Source organism: Linepithema humile, chromosome 1 (genome assembly GCF_040581485.1).
Source record: "Linepithema humile isolate Giens D197 chromosome 1, Lhum_UNIL_v1.0, whole genome shotgun sequence".
Classification (NCBI taxonomy): domain Eukaryota; kingdom Metazoa; phylum Arthropoda; class Insecta; order Hymenoptera; family Formicidae; genus Linepithema; species Linepithema humile.
In genome coordinates this window covers 33,193,531-33,216,629 of record NC_090128.1, presented here as the reverse complement: position 1 = coordinate 33,216,629, position 23,099 = coordinate 33,193,531, and the positions used below count along the sequence as shown (strand labels likewise).

General features: G+C 37.1%; 2 protein-coding genes across 4 annotated transcripts in view; both read right to left on the bottom strand.

Moving 5' to 3' along the window:
• The window catches only part of LOC105670711 (uncharacterized), a 181,318-nt gene that overhangs the window by 72,042 nt on the left and 86,177 nt on the right, over positions 1-23,099 (bottom strand). Inside the window, exon 3 of one of the 3 annotated variants that reach the window (XM_067347570.1) lies at positions 4,216-4,308. The exons of the other annotated variants lie outside the window; for them this stretch is intronic. Within the exon in view, the coding sequence (XP_067203671.1) occupies positions 4,216-4,308 (93 nt within the window). The remainder of the gene's footprint in view (positions 1-4,215; positions 4,309-23,099) is intronic. 3 annotated transcript variants of the gene reach the window in all.
• On the bottom strand, positions 18,388-22,818 carry LOC136997147 (uncharacterized). Its single transcript, XM_067347574.1, has 5 exons — positions 22,630-22,818; positions 22,219-22,539; positions 21,907-22,048; positions 21,595-21,722; positions 18,388-21,482 (listed from the first exon to the last, which is right to left on the bottom strand). The coding sequence occupies exons 1-5, from the start codon at positions 22,747-22,749 to the stop codon at positions 21,159-21,161; spliced, it is 1,035 nt and encodes a 344-aa protein (XP_067203675.1). The 5' UTR covers positions 22,750-22,818; the 3' UTR covers positions 18,388-21,158.

The following is a 23,099-nucleotide window of genomic DNA, read 5'->3' as shown; positions in this document are numbered from 1 at the left end:
CTATTCATCCGTCATAATCGTTAATGTTTCATAGCATAATATGATTTAATTTTTACAAATCAGTTATTTTTACCAAATCTATTTTCCTGTAATCTTTGTAAATGTCTATCCGCGCTTGAAAGTAATAAAAGCGAACAAAGAGTAAATCCGGCTGCGTTGTCGCCGAACGTCGGCTCTTCTCGTCGGATGGAATCTCGCGGGTCGTGGCCACATCCCGAAAAGCGTGACCGATCTCACCGATTGCAGTTTCGTTATCGCGGCCTGGCTAATTAATCGCGAGCATGTCGCACGTCCGTTGGCTTCTCGAACGGGCAGGATATACCGTGCGCAACGCGATCGTCGTAGAACGACGGGCCACCCACGACAGGCCGGCACGGTATCGTCGGCAAACGTAAATTAGCGACTTATCGTATCACCGAGGTCGTTAAGGCCTTTCGACGGCTAGCTGAACTGCACAAAACTCAAAGACGAGATTTCGTGACTACGTTTTAGAGCGAGACTACGAAAATAATGATAACTTATGCATAGCTGTAAAATATTCTTCGAATTCTTTTCTTAGCTGCTGTGTTTTGGTATCATTAGAACTATAATATTGAAATTATAGTCAAAATTGTAGAATAAAACCCTGATTAAAGTTCTAGAATTCTTTAAAATAACGACTGTAAAAATAATGTTCCATGTTTTCTTAATTCTTATTTATGTAAAATTTTTTTTTATAAAATTGTAATCACGTAATAATTTTCGAGAATCACTTTCATTGATTAATTCAGTTTTATCTGTGAGAAAAATGGGTTCGCGACAAGAAAGAAGTGCTTCTGTGAAGCGTGGGCGTGTAGATAACTACAGAAGCGACTGAATCGATTTACTGTGTCGAAATCACGGGCGTCCCTTCGTGAAATAAATCACGCGTAGTAAAGTGGAAAGACTGGTTTCTTTTACGTAAGATTTCGGATATACGCGATATAAAAGTTACCTGGAGAGCCTCGGGTCTCGAAATTCTCTCTGACCCGCGGAGAGGTCCAAAGGTCGACCGGTGAGGAATGTCGAGACGAGATTATACTCTACTAATGAACTTCTATACCTTTTCGGCCGTGCGTGCAAGGTACAAGGAAAATCAAAACCATCGCCCCGACGCTTACTTTCTATTGCGGCCAGGAGCGAGCAAATAAAAACTTAAATACAAAAGTTAGTCAATAAATTTTCGAATTCTTCTCATTTTTACCGGTCCGTTCTGAAGAGCTCTCCACTTTTTTTGCAATATGAAACTATGAGAAAAGAATCAACAGATTTTTCGGTAAACTCGTAACTTTGGTAACTCGCGAGATGAGTTGAGAAGAACTTCAATCACTAACAAATTCGAGATTAGAAATTATGTAAAATTAATCTTCTATTCTTAAATTATTTGTATAAATAAAAAATAATCATTGATTTCGAAATTTTTTGTTTCTGTGTGAAAATTTTTGAAAATTATAACGCAGTCTGTAATACAAGACATTTTGAAATAAGATAAATTGTATTTTAAGCAAAGCTTCCCAAGCAAGCTACGTAAGCAAATTTCTCATCGGATGATATCAGACGATCGAATGCGATGAAACGCGGATGCCTAATAAAGAGCCAGTTAATCGGCGAATTCTATACGATACAATGATCAGTATTATTTTTAATTATCGCAATGACGCAAGCCGTCTCATTATAGATGATGCAGCAAAGACGCTTCATCAGATACAAACATATGATACCAGTGTGGTCTCGTTCCGATATCAAGAGCTGATATCTAGCGGAATGTGCTAACACACTGTTCACATATCTGCATGCAACGTATTTAATGTCAATGAAATCAGCAATAAATCTGACGGAAAGATACACAAATTTTAAAAGGTCTTATAATTATTTAGTCTGTGAATTATTTATATTTCTAGGAAAATTGAAGCGCGTTGGCATCATCGGCAAGAAAAAAAAGACAAGGATTAATTACCGATCATTCTCTCTCACTCTCTCTCAATACGAAAGAATCATGGAGGATCTCCAGACGGCATTAGGCAAATGAAAGTCCGAGCAATTAGATGCTCGCTGGAAGCAAGACACGTGTTACCGCGTGTCTGACGCGGCGGTCACGGCGATCGCGACCTCGAGATCGTTGATATCGCGCATTACGCGACAAATCGCCGACCTTCGTATGCACAGCTCTCCGTCGTAACGAGGGATTTGCCGATTCATCCATTGTATCGTTGCATCGAGTCGCATTAACCGCGTTCCAAGGCCCAACGATGTGGAATTTATTGCCAGGACGCGGATGCGAACGGCGGAGGCCGTCGTAGTAAAAGAAACGCGTTTGTCTTGCCGAAGCGATTGTTGAACGGATAAAATAAGTTAAATGGACAAGATTTAATTAACATAAGTTAACGAGGAAATTTTAATCGTACATAAAATTATTTTCGTTTCTAATGTTGCAATGTTGTTTATACAAAATTCGAAGAGAATCGAAGAATTTTAATAACTCGTACAAGAATTCCTTATTTTTTTTTTTTTTAAATCTTTTTAGTGAAAGCGGGATCCCCTGAGTTTCACCGGGTTTTTAGAAGACCGGCGGGTCTACCAAAGGTTAAAGGAATTATTACCGCGTCCCTTCGACGCGAGCGATTAATCTTGCCGTGGTGGGAAGAAGACTTTTCGTCGTGCAACCGTACTCTATTCGCGTTTCCTACCCGTCTTCGTCCTCCGCGACTCTGCGAGAGAAGGCTGCCGATCGAGAGGAGGAACGTTTTCGCTCGCTTATCTCGTCACGATGATCTGCCGACAGACACACCGCGTATCATGACACGTAACAATGCATGCATGAATTAATAGCGACCGCTGCTGCGCTCGTACTTCTTCTCGCTTACACGGAGATTTACATCTTTATCGCGGGAGGATCGTCGTTGCTGGATAACGCAGTTAGCATCTCCGCTTTCTTGGATTTGTCACCACAAGTGATTACAATACAGAATTGAAGCGCGGAAATCGATCGAATCTATTTTTCCAGCAAAACCGAGTTAAATTTTGCCAAAATTTACCAAATACCTTGCTGTATTTGAATCTAAAATTAAAAATGTTTTAAATAATCAGTTCTGTTTATTCAAAATTATTGATATTTGTAAAATATCTGCTTCTCTTGTGCTATTTCAGAAGCGTATTGCGTAACTTCCTCGCAAATCCAACACGCCGACGGACTCCGCGAACTAGGACGCTATTCCGCGGATTATTAGACGTAATTGCTGTCCTGAGAGAATCTCTACGCGGAACGAAGGAGAAAAATTAAAAAGAGGAGCGTCGTACCTCGTGACGAGAATCAAATCCCAAGGGAGGCTAAATATAGAGAAATAGGGAGAGAGAGACAGAGCGCACACGGTGAAAACGCGAAAGGTTAGCACTTCAATAAATTCTGACGATCGGGACGAACGTGCTGCGGCTTCCCGATCGATCTCGTTGTCGATTTGCCGGTCCGCGGCTCATAACGAGTCCGGTGAAAGATGGAATGCACTGAAACGCGATATTAATGATACGTTGGCGTGGCTTATACTGCTCGAGATAATTGGCTCACGTCGCCAGATGTGGTAATTAGCGTTGCGATCGGACATGTCAAATGTTATGGAACAACTGTATAATAGGGATGCGATTGTGAAAGCGGCCGCCTCTCGCGCAATTTATCATCGCACTCGACCCTTTAGCCATGAATCCTTCGTAATTAGGTGATTATCGTGCGCTACCGATGGTAATATTTAATACGCCTCTCGATTTCGCGTTTTCACTGCGCTCTATTTGTTTATATAATTCACTGCGCGTCTGCATTTATATATCTCTGTCCTTTTATAGTATTTCTCAAACTCGGTAAGACTGAAATATTAATTCGCATAAATCATCGAATTAATTACGTAAGGATAAAGCAAGATCTCATGCCGTTATATTTTATACGCAAACGTGCGTCTTCGCGCGTCGTCGTTGAAGGAAGAAAAATCGCGAAAGGTCAACGCTCTCGTAAATCTTTCAATCTACGTGTCTTTAGGCGCTGCACTTTCAGCGTTTCATTTTAGATTTCCTCGCGATCGAGGCTCACCAAAGTGTGAGAATTCCTCGGGGTACGCGGCCGACAACGTGGCAATTCGAGACAAAAATACGGCCATCGACGTATACCACCGAACTTTGTCGATGCGATCGGATCATAGTGAATATATGTACCTTGGACACGATTTTCACGAGAAGAGCAAGCGCTCGTACGATTCTCTCTGTTCCAGATGTTTCTCAAGTATCCGCGCAAAACATTGTGCTTACCTGAAACAAAAATAATAAAGATTGGTTAGTGCAACGTTCGTGATTTCGCTCACAAGACATCAAAGAAATATATTCCCGTGACCTTTGCACGAAATCATAAGTGTTTCCATGTTATATTGTTTTCACAATCGTTTATTTCATTTCAGAGCAAATTATTAACGACAAAGCTTGTGGAAAAAGTGTAAAAGAGTAAAAAATTTTTTATAATCTTTAATGGCTAATTTTATTATTTAAAAATAGCATATATATATAAATCCGATAATTGGATCGATTGATCTCAAACAGTTCTACGCGCAACTGATTAGAAAACCACGTGTCAATAAAAGAAGAGAAATAAAAAGAGCCGAAAGATATATCCATAATTCTAGCTACTCGATTTCAGCACCGTATTCACAGCTTTATGAATTCAGGAGCCTGTTATGATATTTATGAGGACAACAATTGCAGATATATCTCTTTGTCCAATAAGATCAACCTTCCACAATAAGGTCAGTGGTGAAGCGCAGAGAGGTCCATAGCCTCATGTCATAACTTTGAATGATTTCTCGTGTAGAGAAACGAGCCGACTACAACAATTTGAAAACTTATGCGATTGAAATTTCATAACTTATGATAGGTCGTTGCAGTCACGCAATAATCGATAGTACGGAAAGCAGTAACATAAGTCGCAACCTTTTCGCGCAGCGATACTTGAAACGATATATCCATTCAGACCGGTCAAGTATGAGAGATCGCGTAGGCGATACAATGCAGGGTGTAGCTCACTTCTGACATGGTAATCGAATTAATCAATAATCTATGATAATTAAGTTAATACGTCTATTGAAGAAAGTGATATATTTATTTATGTTTTGAACGATACTCGTCACTGATTGATAGATTATGTCACCTCTTGAACCCTTCGCTTTACTCCTTTCTAACAATATATATTACTGCAGCACAACTTAATCAAAATTGCACTAGTCAATGAAAATACAAATTCCACGTATATCAATTTTTCTACACTACTACATTAATGCAGACTATCATACGGCGATATTATAATTGCGCACAATATACGTTTTCTACTTCAATTTGGACATCAAAGTTTGGGCGTCGAAATTTTTCCGGTCAGAGCGGATTCACGCTGACACGAATGACGACTTGCACGACGGTCACGTGGGCAAGACACAATGCAGGGTGCGGCTTCACCTCTGACACACCGGGGTCTCGACCTATTCCCGTATACGCGGCCCGGGATATATCATTGTGTTGAGGGCTCAACGTGGTGCCCAACCCACGTGCAACGCCAACACGCAACGAGGACTCTAAGCTCTGAACCTCGTTGGAATTTCACCGCTTCAGGAATACAACTAGGAGGCGGGAGACGAGATAGAGATAGAGAGAGAGAGAGAGAAAGAAAGAGCCATACGCGCCTCGTCTCGTACGTGAAAAGTCAATTGTCTGAGCGATGAAATTTACACGAATTGCAAATAGTTGGATCACGACAAAACAGCGTTGAGTAATACAATGTCAAAATACCAAACTCCGTAGAATCTATTTCAATAGAGTGATGTCACATCGTGTAGCACAAAATATTTTGATGATTCGGATCAAGGAACTCAAATATTATCCATACTTTAACGGCAGTGTTTCTATGAAAATCAATAAGCAGCTATTTACGGTCATACTATTCTAAACTGACGTTTTATAAGCCGTATATATTCACCACAACGCACAGCTGTCATTTAGAGACGTTTCGTTTCTATATACAACTAGCGAATTTAATTTTAGACTCACCAGATCGAAACATATCGATTTGTACTTCGTTCTCGGTTTTGCTCCTTTTGCGGAAATTGATATATCGCGATGTGCGAAAAATGGCGTGCTTTGCGCATAATTTACCAACAAAAATAAAAATAGTCGGAAACTCTGCGACACAATTTAAGTATTTTATGAATTTTACCTTTGCGTATCTTTGGTGCGAGATGCCCTTTTGCCTTTTACCCACCATCTTCCACCTTCCCGGCTCTTTCTACGGAGTATAACACGTCCGAAAGCGGTCGTCCACGCGAAGGTCCGCGCGCACGCGGACGCCCACGGCATCTCATATCTTACGGATGAAGACATTTACGACAATTCTCGCACGAGACACCCCGCCACACACACACACACACACACACACCTACTTCGTCCCCTGAGTCGTGCACAATGCACTCGGCCGATGTCACTCTCTCGCTTACATCTATTCCTTTCTTTATTTAACGCAACGTCTCAAAATACCTAGCATTGATGCCGCACATTAAAAACTTATTTATTATGAAATAAAAAACTAAATAATGAATTAATAATAAAGTTGAAGTAAAATAAAAAATTAAACAAAAAAGAGCTCTAAGAATCAATATAATTATTCGAATAAAAATAAGTGCTTTTGTTGAGCATATTAGAGAATGAACGAATCCGCAACGATCTTCCGCTGAAACGAAAGTCTGGGAATTAGTGAAGGAACGCGGGAGACGCCCGTGCCTGAGGCGATAAAAAACAGAATTCTGACACGTGTTCATGAATGAGATAGAGATCGGCGTAGTCAGCTGTGAATTATTCACCCAACACGCAATGATTACGGCGCTTAAACACAGTTGCTAACAGTCTATATGTGATATAAAGTACATCTGATATTGTGTAACAAATTTCTAGAAAAATCGTAATAGCAAGTATATCATATGAATTGTCACAGATAATGTAGGTAATACAAAAATTTAATGCAAAAAAATTTTTTAAATATAAATTGAAATAATATTTTGTAATATGTAAATAAAAAACAGAAATTAAAGAATTAATGTGAAAAGAACTTTTTAACAATAATAATATACTCATAATGATGTGTCAGTTATAAAAATATTGATTTCTGATTTTCTATTATGTTAATTGCAAAATCTCCATGTCGATTTCACTTATGTAAAAAACCTAACCTTGAGAATAAAATTATTAAAGTATGCGAATAATCATGCAAAATAAAATAATGTATCGTTATTTATATATCTTGTGTATAAAATTATTTTATTAAGTGCAACATACATATCTATTATTCTCTAAGAATATTCTCACCAAAATGCACTGCGCAAGGTTCTTCGCGATCCTGTTCACACATCACGGTCCGTCGTGCGGAGAATTTGCATTTTACAAAAAGAACACGGCATTCTATCGAGGAATACGTGCGAGTAAGCTTTAAGTGAACGTCACGGTCGTTGGTCTATGAACCATGCTGGACCGACCGCATGGTCACCGAACAAGAGGCTGTCTGCCAGGGTCGAGTCGTTGCTTATTTACGCACGCTGCATCCTCGAGAACAATTGCGTAGGCCAAGCCATTAAAGCTTCGACCTCCTCATAATTATGGCCAGAGGTCAACTAGCGTGATCCGTTTATAAGGAAATCGCGCGTAGAATAATTCCGCATGAAAGCTCGCAGTCCGTTTACATCACAATACGTATACTTACTGTTTGTTATCAGATCTTTGCGTACGTGCCAAAATTGCTATTATTCCGATATAAAGTATCTAATCTTCTATCAAAATAGCTAGTTTTAGGCAATGAGTTAAATTAATTCTAGATCGATATAAAGTATCTAATCCGATCCGATATAAAGTATCTAATCTTCTATCAAAATAGCCAGTTTTAGGCAATGAGTTAAATTAATTCCAGATCGAATCAATTTTCAACACTAAAAAGGTATAAAAAAAAAATGCAGCTCACGCTAATTGTAGCGATCTTTTGAACCAAATACCAGTGAGATTACTATTAGACCTCTCGATCTTGATAGCGGAGCTCGCGAGAAAATCAAATAACAATTGTCACACTTGTACAAAGAAGTTCCGTGATAACTGATAAGTGAAAATAGTTTGTTACTCGACTACCATGATTACCGTAGCTGCTGACATATGTTATCTACAGAAACACGCAACCGACCATGGATAGGCGCTTACCAGCTCCGCGTCTCCACTTTTGATCCGATGTTTCCGCGCGAGTTGAAAGAAGAGCCGTAACTCGGAGCTGCGTCTCGGTGTATTCGTGGGATGAAAAATTTCCAGTGGGAGAGATACGTATCCGCTGCGCTGGCGAATATGCAACCGTGCCGGAGATTAGGTCATTTCGAGAACGCGCGCCGCGATACGCGGCGGGCACGTATGCCGCTCCTCGCGAGGCGGCCGGCACGTTTCTCGCGGTGCAAAAGTCAGAGGTGACGTGTCACCGAAGAAGGTGACGGCGACTCACCGCGGTCGGCCGTTAGCGTTGTGTAATCCAACAACCGTAGCAAAATAGCCGCGCGCACAAAGCGACGTTATGGTGCTATGTGCGACGGAGAGCCCGGCAGTGGCCCGGTCGGTGACGTGTGTGTCTTTTCTTCTTCGCTTATTATTCGCAACCGCGCTACGACCGCGCGTCCGTTTCATTTCGCCCCCAAGGCACTGATATTCCATGATGTACTATTATATAACAACTTACGTAAAAGCTCATGAATGTTTCACGATTATTTTTGTGAGCATCGAGTTATTTACGAATCGTTAATGATATACATTTTTGTATTGTAAACCGCGGAGTCAAATCAATTCAGATTAATGCGCCGATTAGGCGTTACGCGTAATAAATATTTAGCTGTACGCATCAAACTTTCTTATACTCTGTAGTACACTTCAACTCTATCGCAAATAAAATCTCTCCGGAAAAATTGTATTCCAGTAGAGAAAATATTAAAAGATTGTAACATTTTTTATTGCGAAACAATATATTTTATCCATTATTGTTTTATTTTATTGGTATTTTTAGTTCTATTTCGAAAATATTATTTATCATTGCTCTTTTGTAGATAGTGTTATATCTGGCATGGGTGTGAAGTAGGTCGGACCATATATTTAGACCACTCTAAGTAAACACTCAAACTACTGCAGCTTGTTTATTCGTAGCATGAATGATGAAGAATGACTTATGGAAATTCCTGTCATGAAGAATCACGTTTTCCGCGCGAATAACCGAAGATAATCATAACGTATTGATGCGTATCGCGTATGGATGAAAGCTCGACTGATAATCTTTATGAGTTATGCGAGAGATAAATGCGTGAAAATTCTTATCTGTCGGCGGATAAGCGAAACATCCGGAACGTTCCGGTGAATATTTCTCATCTGAAACAGAAGAAGCGAAAGCACGCTACTTCCGCGCGATCGTAAAACGATTACTTATGTACGAAACGTTGCTAACTATTGCGGAACGGCCCCGCGTTCAAAGTGCATTAACCTTCTAGAGAAACTCGTTATTTTTACGACACTCGCATTTCATCGAAGATAACCGCCCGATTTATACGAGTATATCTCCCAACGATTATTTATTCTGGTGAACGTAATGTTGTATCTTGTTAATTAAATACCGTTTAATATTTAGCTGATCATTAATATTAATTGTATAATATAAAGATTAATGACGTAAACAGATATGAACGTGCGATAGTATCCGGCAGCGTAATAACTTGCTATTTCCTCGAATGAGAGCAACATTCTCGAAAGTAGCTACCGTGCCAGTCACCAAGCGGGCTTTAGACCGCTTTAACTCCTATTCTATAAGTGACTGCGTTACCCAATATGTATTATGTAGAAGTCTCTAGACGCATTTAGTCTGCATTGTGTCGAAACGTAAGTTCGCGGCTACTGGTGAACTGCTGTTTATAGCAAGAGCAAACATGCACAGACCGGTAGCTGTTCCCTGCCGTTACCGCGTTTCGCGTTTCCAATCGATCCTCGATTCCACCGACAAACCGAACGTTAACGATCCCCGTAGCTCGTAATTTAATTTATCGCTACGAAGCCGATTCTTTCTCTGCCGATCGATTGCCTCGCGAACGCGGCCACCGATCGCGCTCATCCGCAACGACTTCCGGCGTACGCGATATGAGATTCCGTTCCGAGCGAACCGCAGTTTATTGGCAGGATCTGGGGTGAATCTTATTGACCCTCGCGCGATGCATCGCCGTAGCAGCTCAAAGGAGGCGTACAATCGCTTTCTGCTTGTGCGAGTTGCAATACAAATAGAAGTAAAATTTTACATGCGATAAAAATATAAACAGAATTTTTATCCTGAGGAATTCGTAATACAAGTAATCATTTTTTCAATTATTTTAATAGATTTTAGCGATATTCGTTTATTATATCGATTATTAGTTTAAACAACGTCGCGCTAACTGGTTCCGACTTTGATAGAAAAGAAAGATTTCATTAATTGAAGATAATAGATGTTGACAAAATCGATTCTTGAAAAAACAATCAATTTTTTCGCATACGTGTGCAAATTCGATTTTTTCTGTCTAACTCATTGTCAGTTCTGCTCCTCTAAAGCTGAGAACCGCTGATCCGCATAGAACGATCGCAAGGCGGACCGGTTCGGGTCATGGAAGAGGCTTCTCCCTCTGAGGTCGTATCTTCCACGAGCCTACGAATGAACGTGGGCCCCCCTTTTCAACCTCTGTCCTTCGCGCATTTATAAGATGACGTTTCTTCAAAGAATAGAAAAAAAAAGTCGACAGAATGCGGGAGAGTGAGTGGAAAAGTGGATCAACGAGACGCGTAAAAAGAGAAGATGTACGCCGTGAAACGACGTCGATCGATATTCTTTTAAGTGTCAAGTCGGGAGATCAAGATAGGGATGTTGACTGGTGTCTTCTTTCTCATAACTCCATCTTGTAAAATGATATTAAAAGATTAACGTACCTTGTTTGTGGGTCTCTCGGGAAACCCACGAACGATCGGTGAGACATATTTCACCGATATTGAAAGGCAATCTTATCGGAATATATCGAGGAGGAACGAGACAGATGATAACAAAATGTAAAATTTGAATTTTTAAATCTCTCCGTTTCATCGGAGCAACAATATTAAAAATATCTAGAATAAAATATATGTAAAATAATAAAATATATGTGTATTTGAAATTTGCTTACTTGAAAAATCCTGTGATATTTAATTTTAACAATCAAAATTTTTTTATACAGAGAACAGCAGAGACTACGCGATCGATTAATTTTATTTAAAAGTGGAAGATACTGTTTCCCCGTGCATTTCCAAAACTCGTTGAATATACCTATCCGCTCAGCGGTAACTTTCGGGACCCGACACAATCGGGCCGCGGGCCAAGAACGAATAGATTCAACGATGTCGACACGCGGCGGCAGAAATGCTGTGGGAGATAATTGAATCGCTCCGAGTCACACCCGAGTCAAAATCACCCGACAACGTACGAATTACCGGGACGCTCTACGATTAGCTCCCTCCTTTCTCAGGCCAATTACAGCCGGCCGGCCGTCCCGATGCCCGAAATTCGGCCAACCGAGACACGCACGCACGCACGCATGCACGCGCTATCGCTGTACGCCGAGCAGCATTACCCGCACTTTGGACGATCGTTAGTCTCATTTTTGGGGCCCACGTCGTTTGGGACCGACGATTGCCCGGGCCCGGTGGGCAGGTTTGAGCTGCCACGACCCCGAACGATCCGGCCCGTCCGTTTCTCTTTTCCCTCCAGAGAAAGGTCACGTGACCCCACGGCGTAGACGCAACCGCAGGCTTCCAGGTTCAAACTCGGCACTGTGTTTGTGTGTGTGTGTACATATATGTGTATGTGTAGGCCCCGTGCGCGCATAGGGTTCCGGATGTCGGTGTGCGTGCGACGCCTCGTAAGGCGATGGAATGCGCCCGTCTTCCCGACCAGCTCGGATGGATGGCTTTGTCTTCGTGATCTGACGTCTCGTTCCGAGAGCCTCTCGTACGGCACCGGTGCAATATCGGTTCTAGAACGTCACGACGACGATCCTGCATCCGGACTAATCGGCCCTAATCGAATTCCTTCGGCTGCAACGAAGTTGCGGGAGATCGGCAGATAAAGGAAAGCAGTGCGTCGTTAAATATCAACGCTCTCGCGATGCTTCAAAAGAGGATAATTACTTTATCCGAAACACAATTAATTTAATTTGCTTTCAATGTACCTCTTGTCAATCGCGTCTTATGTTGATTAAAATTCTGAAATAATTTTCCGTTTCTGAATTTTGCGGCAAAGATTGATTAAAAATTTTTCCACCAAAATAATATAAGATATTCTTTTCATCAAATCGCTGAATTCGAGGCGTGTAAAATCTCCGTCGAATTTGTCGTGCAAGTCTTTGAGAAATTCTGCTGACTGACGACAAAAGAGCGAAGTTCAGCGGAACAATAGAAATGCAGAGCTAATCGCTGTGAATGCGTGTTTATCGCATTGTCTCTCGCTGTCGACACAAACGAGCTGTAGGATATCTTTTCGCGAAGCGCTAAGACACGTAGATCTATTCGCGAAGTTGATAAACTGTTCTCGGACGACCATGAATTATCACGTAAAGCGATTGAGTATCGACTGTACGCGCTTCGTTGGCGTCATATCCTGCTGTCACCGGCGACGACGAGGTAGCCGGTTGGAAGTTGAATTATGAAATCAATTAGAAGTATCGATTTGATCACCGTAGAAAATGACTGGAAACTGTCGCTCGAGGTGCTGTGCGTCGTAATGATCGATGGTCATCTTCGAGTAGTACATCCGCGAAATTCGTTTGAAACATATTGATGGAATTAAGCTTCTCTAAGTTCATTCCGTCGCATAAATATCACAACTTTAAATATCCCAAATACATCGAAACAGAATTACTTTAAAGTCCAAAAAAAAAATTTGATACAAAAATAATTTTAAATAAAAATTGCTAAAAATCAGAATAAATTCTGAAAATATTGTAAATTTTAAAGACAATAGAAGGCACAAGTAATTAGAGTATTCAGATTACACAATGATGTAGAACGTAATCGAGCCTGTGCAGCATAATTAATGGATTGTTCACACCTCCCACGTTTTCTTAGTCCATCTTTCTTAAGTCTTTCTTATCTTGGCGCGCACAACCCTCCTTCACAGCGCTGTAACGTCGCGAGCCGTCTGCAATTAATCACCTCGTGGCGACCACTAACTGTCCGACAATATTAACGAAGCAATCGTCTGCGAATTCTTTCTACACAGCGCACTTTATCGATCCACTTGCGAGAAAATAATACACAATTTATCTCCTCACTTCTACCTCATTTGACTGCCGTGCGCTCTTTTAATTCGCCACTTGTTCCTGAGGACGTATTCACAAACGTCCAGCCGGATGACTTGTAGTCTTACATAGAAACATAACAAGCGACACGCGTCGGTGACAAACGGAGCCCCGCGACTGAAGCTCTCGCTGGCGTCGGTCGCGAGGTGGAAACAATTTGTTACGCGCACGATAATGAAAGACCCGTGTCCCATATTCGCGTGTGCGACAATAACGAAAGGGAGTCATAGACGACGACGACAGGCGGGTGAGGACGACGGGGCCGCCGATGGCGGTATAATGAATGGATCGTTCGCACCTCGCCCACGCCACACGTCTCTCTCTCCTTTGCCAAGCGCGCCACGATCGGCACGATCGCCTAGGAGGTAGTGCCCCGGCCGATAATTAATTACTCTGAGTGATCGAGGGCCGTCGATCCCACCGACTGCGGCGTCTCCGTTGGGAGTACCGTGCCAATTTGTCAGAGTAGTCACGCGCTTTTCTCCCAACTCACTGCGATCTGTCGATCAGTGAAAAGACTGTCCTGTCTTATTAATATTCTGCGAGAAACTCGTCTAAAAGGTGTCCGCGTTGCGATAGAGCAACAAGAATAGCTTTATTTTTGGGTCCTCGTCTCTTTTCAGACTTCATTTTCTGCTTTATGTGCCTATATTTCCATTCGATTTGTCTAAATAAATAGCGACGTAAACTTTCTACAAATGTCACAGTAGATGATTACGTAATAATATTCAGAACATCTGATTAATCATTCAAAAAGCGCGACGAATATATTTGAGAGATAATCTTCAGAAAATTAAAATTGTAGAAATATCTCTACGATCGCATTAAAGTTTCAACTAATGACGGCGTGAAAATTATATAAGACAGTTTACAAATAAATATTTCACTACTGATTGATTAAATGGTTTTAAATGTTAATTGACCACCGCGAGCCAAGATCGTGTATAATGTCTCTTTACAAATCGCACTCGTCCTGTTGAGGTTTTAATTCATGAGAGTTCGCGGCGCTCTTTTTCAGCGTTCCATCTTAACACTCTATCCATCCCAAAGGCGCACTTTATATTCTCTTCAAGATACATCGCGTCTTTATGTCGCCGCGATGCAAACCGCGGCGATAATGTAATCGCAGTCGACACGAGAGGAACAGTTGGCGCATTGATTACGATTGCGAAAATCATTGCATGCTGTCGCCGTCGGTTGCGAACTCGAAAGAAAATGCGAAATCAAAATAAATGTATTTTCTTACGGAATAGCGATCAGCTGTGTGACAGCTTTCCTAATTATCATTTGCCTGCAACAAAACGAATGTAATCATTATTGTATACGTAATAATACTGAAATAAAAAACGTTTGTACATTTTCCATACATTTTCTGTACTTTAAACTAATTTCTTTTTCCTTGTTGCAAATATAATACATTTCTTCGCCGCATCTGCGGTCTGACGAATGTTTACTTTCAAAGGTATTTTCATTTTTCGAACAACTTTCCTGAATCAACTTTCCTGAAAATGACGCGTTAACGCGCGTTGATCTCGTAGACCTTTTCGGCGGCGTCACGTACCGGGTGGCCCCGTACGAAGAGGGCACGCCGGCGCCGCACCTGCCAGGTCATTAGGGTATAAACGGCAGGTAGAGCGTAAGATCTCCGAGAGACTCTCTGGGAAGGAGAGACACGGATCTTTGTCCCTCTTTCGTTCCTATTTTCTTTCCCTCTCTCCCCGTCTTTGTCTCTCTCGCCTCTCGAATGAGAGGAAACGTGGTAGGGCGAGGCCGCAAGAAGTGGAGGAAAGGCCGTGACGAGGAGGGGGCGAATCGAGCGAGAAAGAGGAGAAATTCTGGTCAGTCGAGGAGAACGAAGGGGGGAGGGGGCGAGGTCGGAGAAGAAGAAGAAGAAGAAGAAGAAGAAGAAGAAGAAGAAGACGAAGAAGAAGAAGAAGAGGCAGAAAGGCGCATCAAGAGAGGACCCAGGAGGAGGTACCCGTCACGAACTGCGGGCTAATTGTCCGGGAGATTGCTCCTGCAGCCTGCTGTGCGCTGCTGTTGCTGCTGATGTTGCTGCCGTCTGTCCTGCACGTTGTTTCCTCGACCTTAAGGCAACCTCCGGGCGTCCTTAAGATCTTGATCCCGCTGAAGATCGACCGAGTCCCCGTCGGCCGCGCCGCGCACCGGGGATGGGATTATTGTTTTGCAGGGATGGATTTACGTCGGCGATTCCCGGCCTGTCCGTAATTGTAATTGATGGCGGTAGAAGCGTAATTAACCCCCGCTCGGATTCGCGATTTTCATTAGGCGAAAGGTCGCGCGTGACTACGGGAGAAGCAAGTGAAAAACTTGCGTTCCGAGTGCCGGTAATGCATACTTACAAGGAAGTACACGCAAGTCCGTCGATTTTGCCTGAGCTTTGAGTACATTGCAGTTTAGGTAAATTGTTGTATTGTTTTTATAAAAGGATAAAACATTCCCTTGAACAAAATTTATATTTCTAAACAAATGTCATTGAAACGATGAGAAATATGAAAAAGATAACTTAAACGAAAGTTTATGTCTAAGCAAATTACAATCCTACTAAAGAACTTTACAACCTAGAAAAATTTCTGCTTAAAATATATTTTCCTCTCATTATTTCGACGATAATAACTCAGAAATAGAAATATTCAACTTTAAAAAAATTTATTATTTATTCTAATTTATTTTCAAACTTCATGAAAATTAGAAGCAGCGATACATATGAGGAATTGATAAAAGATTGAAAAATACTAAGCGCATCCGCTATCAAGTTAGCATGACGCTAACAAAAATAATTTCGTTTGATTACGGAGAAATTAAAATAAACTAAAAGATCGCGACTTTTGCACTTGCAACCTTTTGTTTTCGGGTAAGAGCGAGAGTACTCGCGTGTCGCGCATATATCTTCGTCTATTCGCGCGCGACGGCGCGCTCTTGCTCTCCGTCTTGTCACCGAGTGAAACAAGGAGAAACGCGACGGCAAGAAATTTCTCTGCATCCCGTGCGAGACGTCGTGCGATCGATCGACGTCCTTTGATCTCGTGCTTCTCTCGAGATCGCTTCCTGGCGCACGACACTGTTCTATTTCTTTTTCTAGATCCCATCTTTCTTTCGCAACCGCAAATGTATCTTTCTCGATTTCCAAACGAAAAACATCGCCGAAGTGTATTGCGTTTTAAAAATTTATGCAGATGTCATTTTTCATCAAAAAAGATATTTGTATTGACATTTTTATCAGTCAAAAATAAACTTTGAATTTTTTAATCAAGAAACTTGTTATTAATTAAAAGCAAAAAGTTTGAAGCCTACTATACTAAACTCAACATTAATGTAAACCGGATATGCTTCTTTGATTGAAGAAAATACTACGTACATAATTAAGCTATTGCCTTACTTTTTATGAATACCCTAATTTATTGTGTCTTATTTGACGGAATTGCAACTTTCTCGTCGTACATAAATCTCTACTGCGAGTTTCGCAGGTGAAGAAAGTTATGACAATGCGAGAATAATTTGATCCGCACCGGTTTAACTTTTCCGTATGACTTACTGCGATTCACTGTCTTCACTGTCGCGGTTATTTTACTGCGGAATCGCATTGTGCTTGAATGTTTTGTCCATAAATTTTGTAAGCATTACGCATACCTTTCTGACGGGAAAAATCATGACAATGCGGAGATAACAATCTATGCGAATAATTTGCATGACAAACACGATAATAAATCTTAATTTAGAAGCAAAACTATAAATGGAAATCTTGTCAACAAAGTCGACCAGTGTATTCTTATTCGTATCCCTTTTCTCTGTAAATCTGATAAGCTAGCTCGCATTCACTTTTTAATACAATAGACGGTCAATTATTTTAACGCGATAGACATTGTGTGATTTCAATTCAAGTTTCGAGCATACAGCTGCGATCTAGACGATAAAACACTTTGGTTCGGAAATCAACGGACACGTCAGACTGTGACTAGCGTCTAATCGCCTAAATCTGTCCGAGCAAACCGGCCGAAATAAAAGCCGCTTATGTTTGCCGTCGAATTATCGACGTGCCGCGAACGAGCCAGTCGGCCAAGATATACATATATCGGCCGCTTCTCTCGACGAATCGAGCAACGCTCGGCTACCGGCCCGTGCAAATACACAGTAAAAAATAAAATGTTAATTTTAACATTTTTTGCATGTCCCAGAAAGTCCACTTTAAATTTTAAGTTAAAATAACTCTTATTCATTGTGTTACTTATTGACAAATTAAAAATGTTAAGTAATTGACACAATGTTTTACATTTAGTTTTGTTATTGTGACTTTAAATGTGATGTAAAAATTACATATAAATTATTTAAAAACTACATAAAAGAGTATTTACAATAATTCATAGAAAATGTTAATAGAACATTTTCGTTCGTATAATATGAATAAAAAAATTGATTCATTTTAACATAATTCTTTAGTTATCTAAAATAGTAACATAAATAATATGTTAATATTTTTTGTGTTAAAATATTAACATATTATTTATGTTACTATTTTAGATAACTAAAGAATTATGTTAAAATGAATCAATTTTTTTATTCATATTATACGAACGAAAATGTTCTATTAACATTTTCTATGAATTATTGTAACTACTCTTTTATGTAGTTTTTAAATAATTTATATGTAATTTTCACATCACATTTAAAGTCACAATAACAAAACTAAATGTAAAACATTGTGTCAATTACTTAACATTTTTAATTTGTCAATAAGTAACACAATGAATAAGAGTTATTTTAACTTAAAATTTAAAGTGGACTTTCTGGGACATGCAAAAAATGTTAAAATTAACATTTTATTTTTTACTGTGTACTTTCCCCTAATATTTGGATATTAAAATATATAAATTCAACTTTATGCAAGTATTTTAGAAAAGGATACTATAATAAGAATAAAATATACTTTTATTTTTATTTTTTTTATTTTTATATTGCATAAATCTTTACTATACATGTACATACAACCTTATATAATCTTGTACATGTACATACAACTTTATACAACCTTATACATATACAATCTTATATATGTACAGACTTAGATAGCTAAGGACACAAAAAATATTCTGTAATTAACATATTTGTTAGATATTTCGTACATATTTCGTACATCTTGTATGATTTTAAATGTTTTAATTGTAATAAAGAAAAAACAAAATATTTATTATCATTTTCTTTTAAAATTATGTACCCTAAATATTTTTTACAAACAGAAAAAGTTTTGTAACTTTGACACACTGCATAAGGTTTTGAATCAAATACAAATAAAGAAACTACCTTAGAAAAATTAGGCAAATGCTCATGAAAAGAAGTACATATAAAATTATTAATTTCAATCTCATTTCCAAATAATTTGACAGAATTTCCAAAACATATTTTTACATCAGATTTTAAATTTAAGAACTTTGAAATAACATTAAAATATGTGGTACTTCCTATTGCAGTAACATTACATTTCTTAAGAAAAGGAAAAAGTTCAAAAATATTGCAATTGTTCCATTTAAATAGCATATCTTGTTGATGACGGAAAGCAAGAGTTTTGCAAACATTTTTAAAATTTTTTAATTTGTTTGAAAGATCTTTCAAGTAATTATGTTTGCTTTCAAACCTCATAGTCCAAAAATGTCTTGGAGGACCCATTCTTTTAATAACAGTTGGCAAGTGTGTAATCATGTGATGTTTTGGTCTTAAATGAGTATTATATTCAGTTAAAAATAATTTATGATGATTTTCGATTAGATTTTCAAAATCAGTCATCAAAATATTATGAAGTATAGGAGCAAATGCTATTTTGACAATTTCTATTAACAAAAGAATTACTTTCCATTTATTGTAATTTGTGCTATGATCAAGTTTTTTTGTAATATCACTGATTATTAAAGGAAAAAATATTAATAAGCAATAAGTTTGGGCAGCTCTTTGACCTATTAAATGGCCTGCTTTATTAAGATAGATTGGACTAGGTTTATTAGCTCTATTTTGAAGACCGTAATCAAAAGTATTTATTTTATCATTAATTTCTTCTATCGAAGTTAATTTTTCTTGTATTAAAAATTTTAGAAACAATTTAAGTTCAAGTTGGCAAATTCCTTCCAGAAAATCATGCATTATATCAACTGATAAATTTATTCCAAATTTAAAAAATTCTAAATTATTTAAAGCACTGCGTAATTTAATTCCATATACACTATCGTCGTAATGATTAATCGCAAGTTGAATATGATTTTTAAAATTTTCAGGTGTTCTCAAAAGAATATCTTCTTGTTTGCAATTTATTTTAGTAAAATTTTTATGCATGAGACATATTCTACAAAAAAAGTTAGCTTGAAATGATTCAACCATGCCATATAACGTTGCTCCTCCTAAATTGTCATGGCTTAATGTCGCTAAAGTTCCTTTTATTGGATATTCAACTCCTTCAATGTAAAAACCTTCTGTTTCCAAAATTCTTAAATCTTTTACAATTACTTCCAAAACTGAATTTATACCAAAATCTTTTATGTATTTACTATAACACAAAGTTAATAAATGAATATTGTTTAAATTAGAATTGAAATGAGGAGGTAAATTGCATATTACAAAATAAAATCCCCCAATTTTATGAGACAAAGCTTTACTACCTAAGGGATTACAAATTTCAAAGTCGTCAAAAAATATTTCTATTTCAATAGTTAATTTTTCTGAATTATGGAAAAGGTTATTGGTTTTATACATTTCACCATCTACAAGATTATTGTATGTACTACAATTTAAGGTCTTTTTATTGAAGGAATTAAATATTATTTTTTTAAAGGAATTATTTTTAAATAAAAATTTTAAGGTTTCAATAATTGGAACATAAGTAAATGTGCAAGTTAGAGGAACAGTTTTATACATTTTAAATTTTGAATCAAACTTTTGTTTCATGCAAACCCCACAACTTTTTTCTATTGGTTTTACCATACATTTTTCGTACTTTTTTTTACGTTTATGTTTTGTTAAATACCTATCAAAAGAATTAAAAAATGTTGATACAATTTCTCAACAGATAACGTTTGATTCATTTACATTATCCAAAAATTTTTCGAATACAGAATTTATCAGTTGAGATAAACATTGCAATATTTTATCAATCGATGTATCAGGTATGCCAAAAGAATATAAATTTTGTATAAAAAATGAAAAGTTATTATTGATATCTTCCGAAATATCATCAAGAATATTTGTACTTATATCTTCATCTGTATTTAAATTCTTATTAATGTTTGTATTCGACTTATTATTATTATTTATATTTAAATTTTCATCAGTATTACAACTATAATTAGGTGGAATTTCTGTCAAATTATTTGAATCATCTACAGTACAAACTTCTTCAACATTTAGTTTACACTTAGCTAAATGCTTTCTAAATCCCGAATAAGTTTTAAATATAAAAGGACAATTTAAAAAACAACATTTTAAATTTAATTGTGAACCTTCATAGAAAGAATGAATTATTCTTAAATGTCGACATAATTCCTTAATTGAATTTCCAACATAAGTACAATTTGTACACATATAAGGCATCTTAAAAATGAATGTCTCAATTAATAAAACCAAAAAGTTCAATTTTAATCAGTATAACTTATTCAGAGTACCTTATAAGTGTACAATTCAATAATAATACAGTTAAAATATAGAAATAAAATTAATTCATGTATCCATTTGGTTTCGTAGAAGTGTATATACTTCTCTTATACGTGGAGTTACGGGACCATTGTTTATTTTATAAAAATATGTTTCTATAAATCTGTAGAAACTTACCAGATTCGAATCGTATTCTGTATGAAAAACGAAATGACTTTTAAACAAAATGTCAAAAGCCTTCACGAAATTTTGCGCATGAAGTAGAATGAACTTGTTGTCTACGTTTAGAAAGTATTGAGCCACAGCTGCTTTGGTTGAACCTACGGCGACTAAACGTGGTTGAATCTTTTCTCTTGACTCTGATTCCCTTGATTCTAAAGGCGTACCGTTCTAGAACAAAACAAAAAAATGTAGCATTATACCAATATGTAATGACTTTTCTGACATAACTAAAATTATAAAGTATATAAAAATATATAAATAATTATTATTTTCTATATACCTTTTTAAATAAAATAATTTTTTCCAAAACCGCAGTGGATTTTTCTCTTGCAGCTTTATTTTTTCCTCTAGCTGTTGGAGGAAGAAGTCGACATAGTGCTAAAATAGCTCGTGTATGTTTATCCCAAGCTGAAAAATTTCTCAAATTGATAAATGTTGCTTTTTATACAAATTATTAAATAAAACAAATTTACATTAATTGTAAATATATATTATATTAATTGTAAATAAAATTGTATATAATATAAATTAATAAAAATTAATATAAATTAATTGTAAATAAAACAACATTAATTGTAAATATACTCATTACCTTCTCCCAATTTATCTACTGAAGGATGTATTTCATAGTCAGGCTTAGAAAAAATTCTCAAAATAATTTCACAAAAGTTGGTAAATTCTTTTAAGAAGAAGTCATCATATTTGGGAAATAATAGTTTGTATTCTTCTTCAATCTAGAAAAGTCAATTAAATAAAGAATTATTATAATAAAGAATTTTAACTATTTTATTTATATATTATAAATTAGATTAAAAATATAAATATACGATCAAATATATTATATTATGTTATATATTTCATATTTTACATATGTATATAACATATTTGTTAAGAAATTACTTACCAATTCAGGTGTATCTATGAATCTTGGAAATGTGTCGAAGAAATTAGTATTTAAACAAAATTTTCTTCTGTACTGAAATATGTCTTTATGTTTAGAAATAATTTGTAATTTTTGATCCTGTGTGGCACTTTTGAGAAAAAGAATAATATCATCTATTTCAGCTTGGGTTAAGTTTTCATTTTCATCCTGTGTAACGTTTAGATCGTTTCTATTGTTTTCAGAATCTTCATTACACGTTCTTTTTCTTTTTACACCTCTTCTTACATTGGAAAGCCTATTTGCTAAATAGCCTGTTTTAGTTTTTGGATCATAAAAAGATTCCTAAAAAGCAATAAACAATAAATGTAAAAAAATTTTATCTAAAATTATAGAATATTTCAATACTGTTTAAAAAATGTGCTTTGTATTTACATAGCCTAATGCAGTTTCCGGATCTCGTAATTTTGGGAAAATTTCTACTATAATTTTGGCAAACTGACATTTATCTAATGAAGTTAATGGACGCTTTAATTTTTGTTTCAAAGTAAGCATTTGAGTAACCACTATGTTAATTATCCGTCTTCTACTTGTCTCACTTAAAAATCCCTTCGTATTATATTCTTCAAAAATGTCTTTTCCACACGGATTCTCTAAAATAACTTTTCTGATGATCTAAAAATTATAATATAAGAGATCGTATTAAATAATCTATCTTTAAATATTTTTTAATATATTATAATTATATAAAATAATAATGTTTTAATACTTCTTTTGTAATAATTTCTTCTTTCATTGATTTCTTGTTGATGTAAAAATGATAAATTATATATATTTTGCTGAACAGGTCCTGGCGCTTCATCTTCTTCAGAAGTATCGATAGTTAAATTAGAGGAAGAACTTGG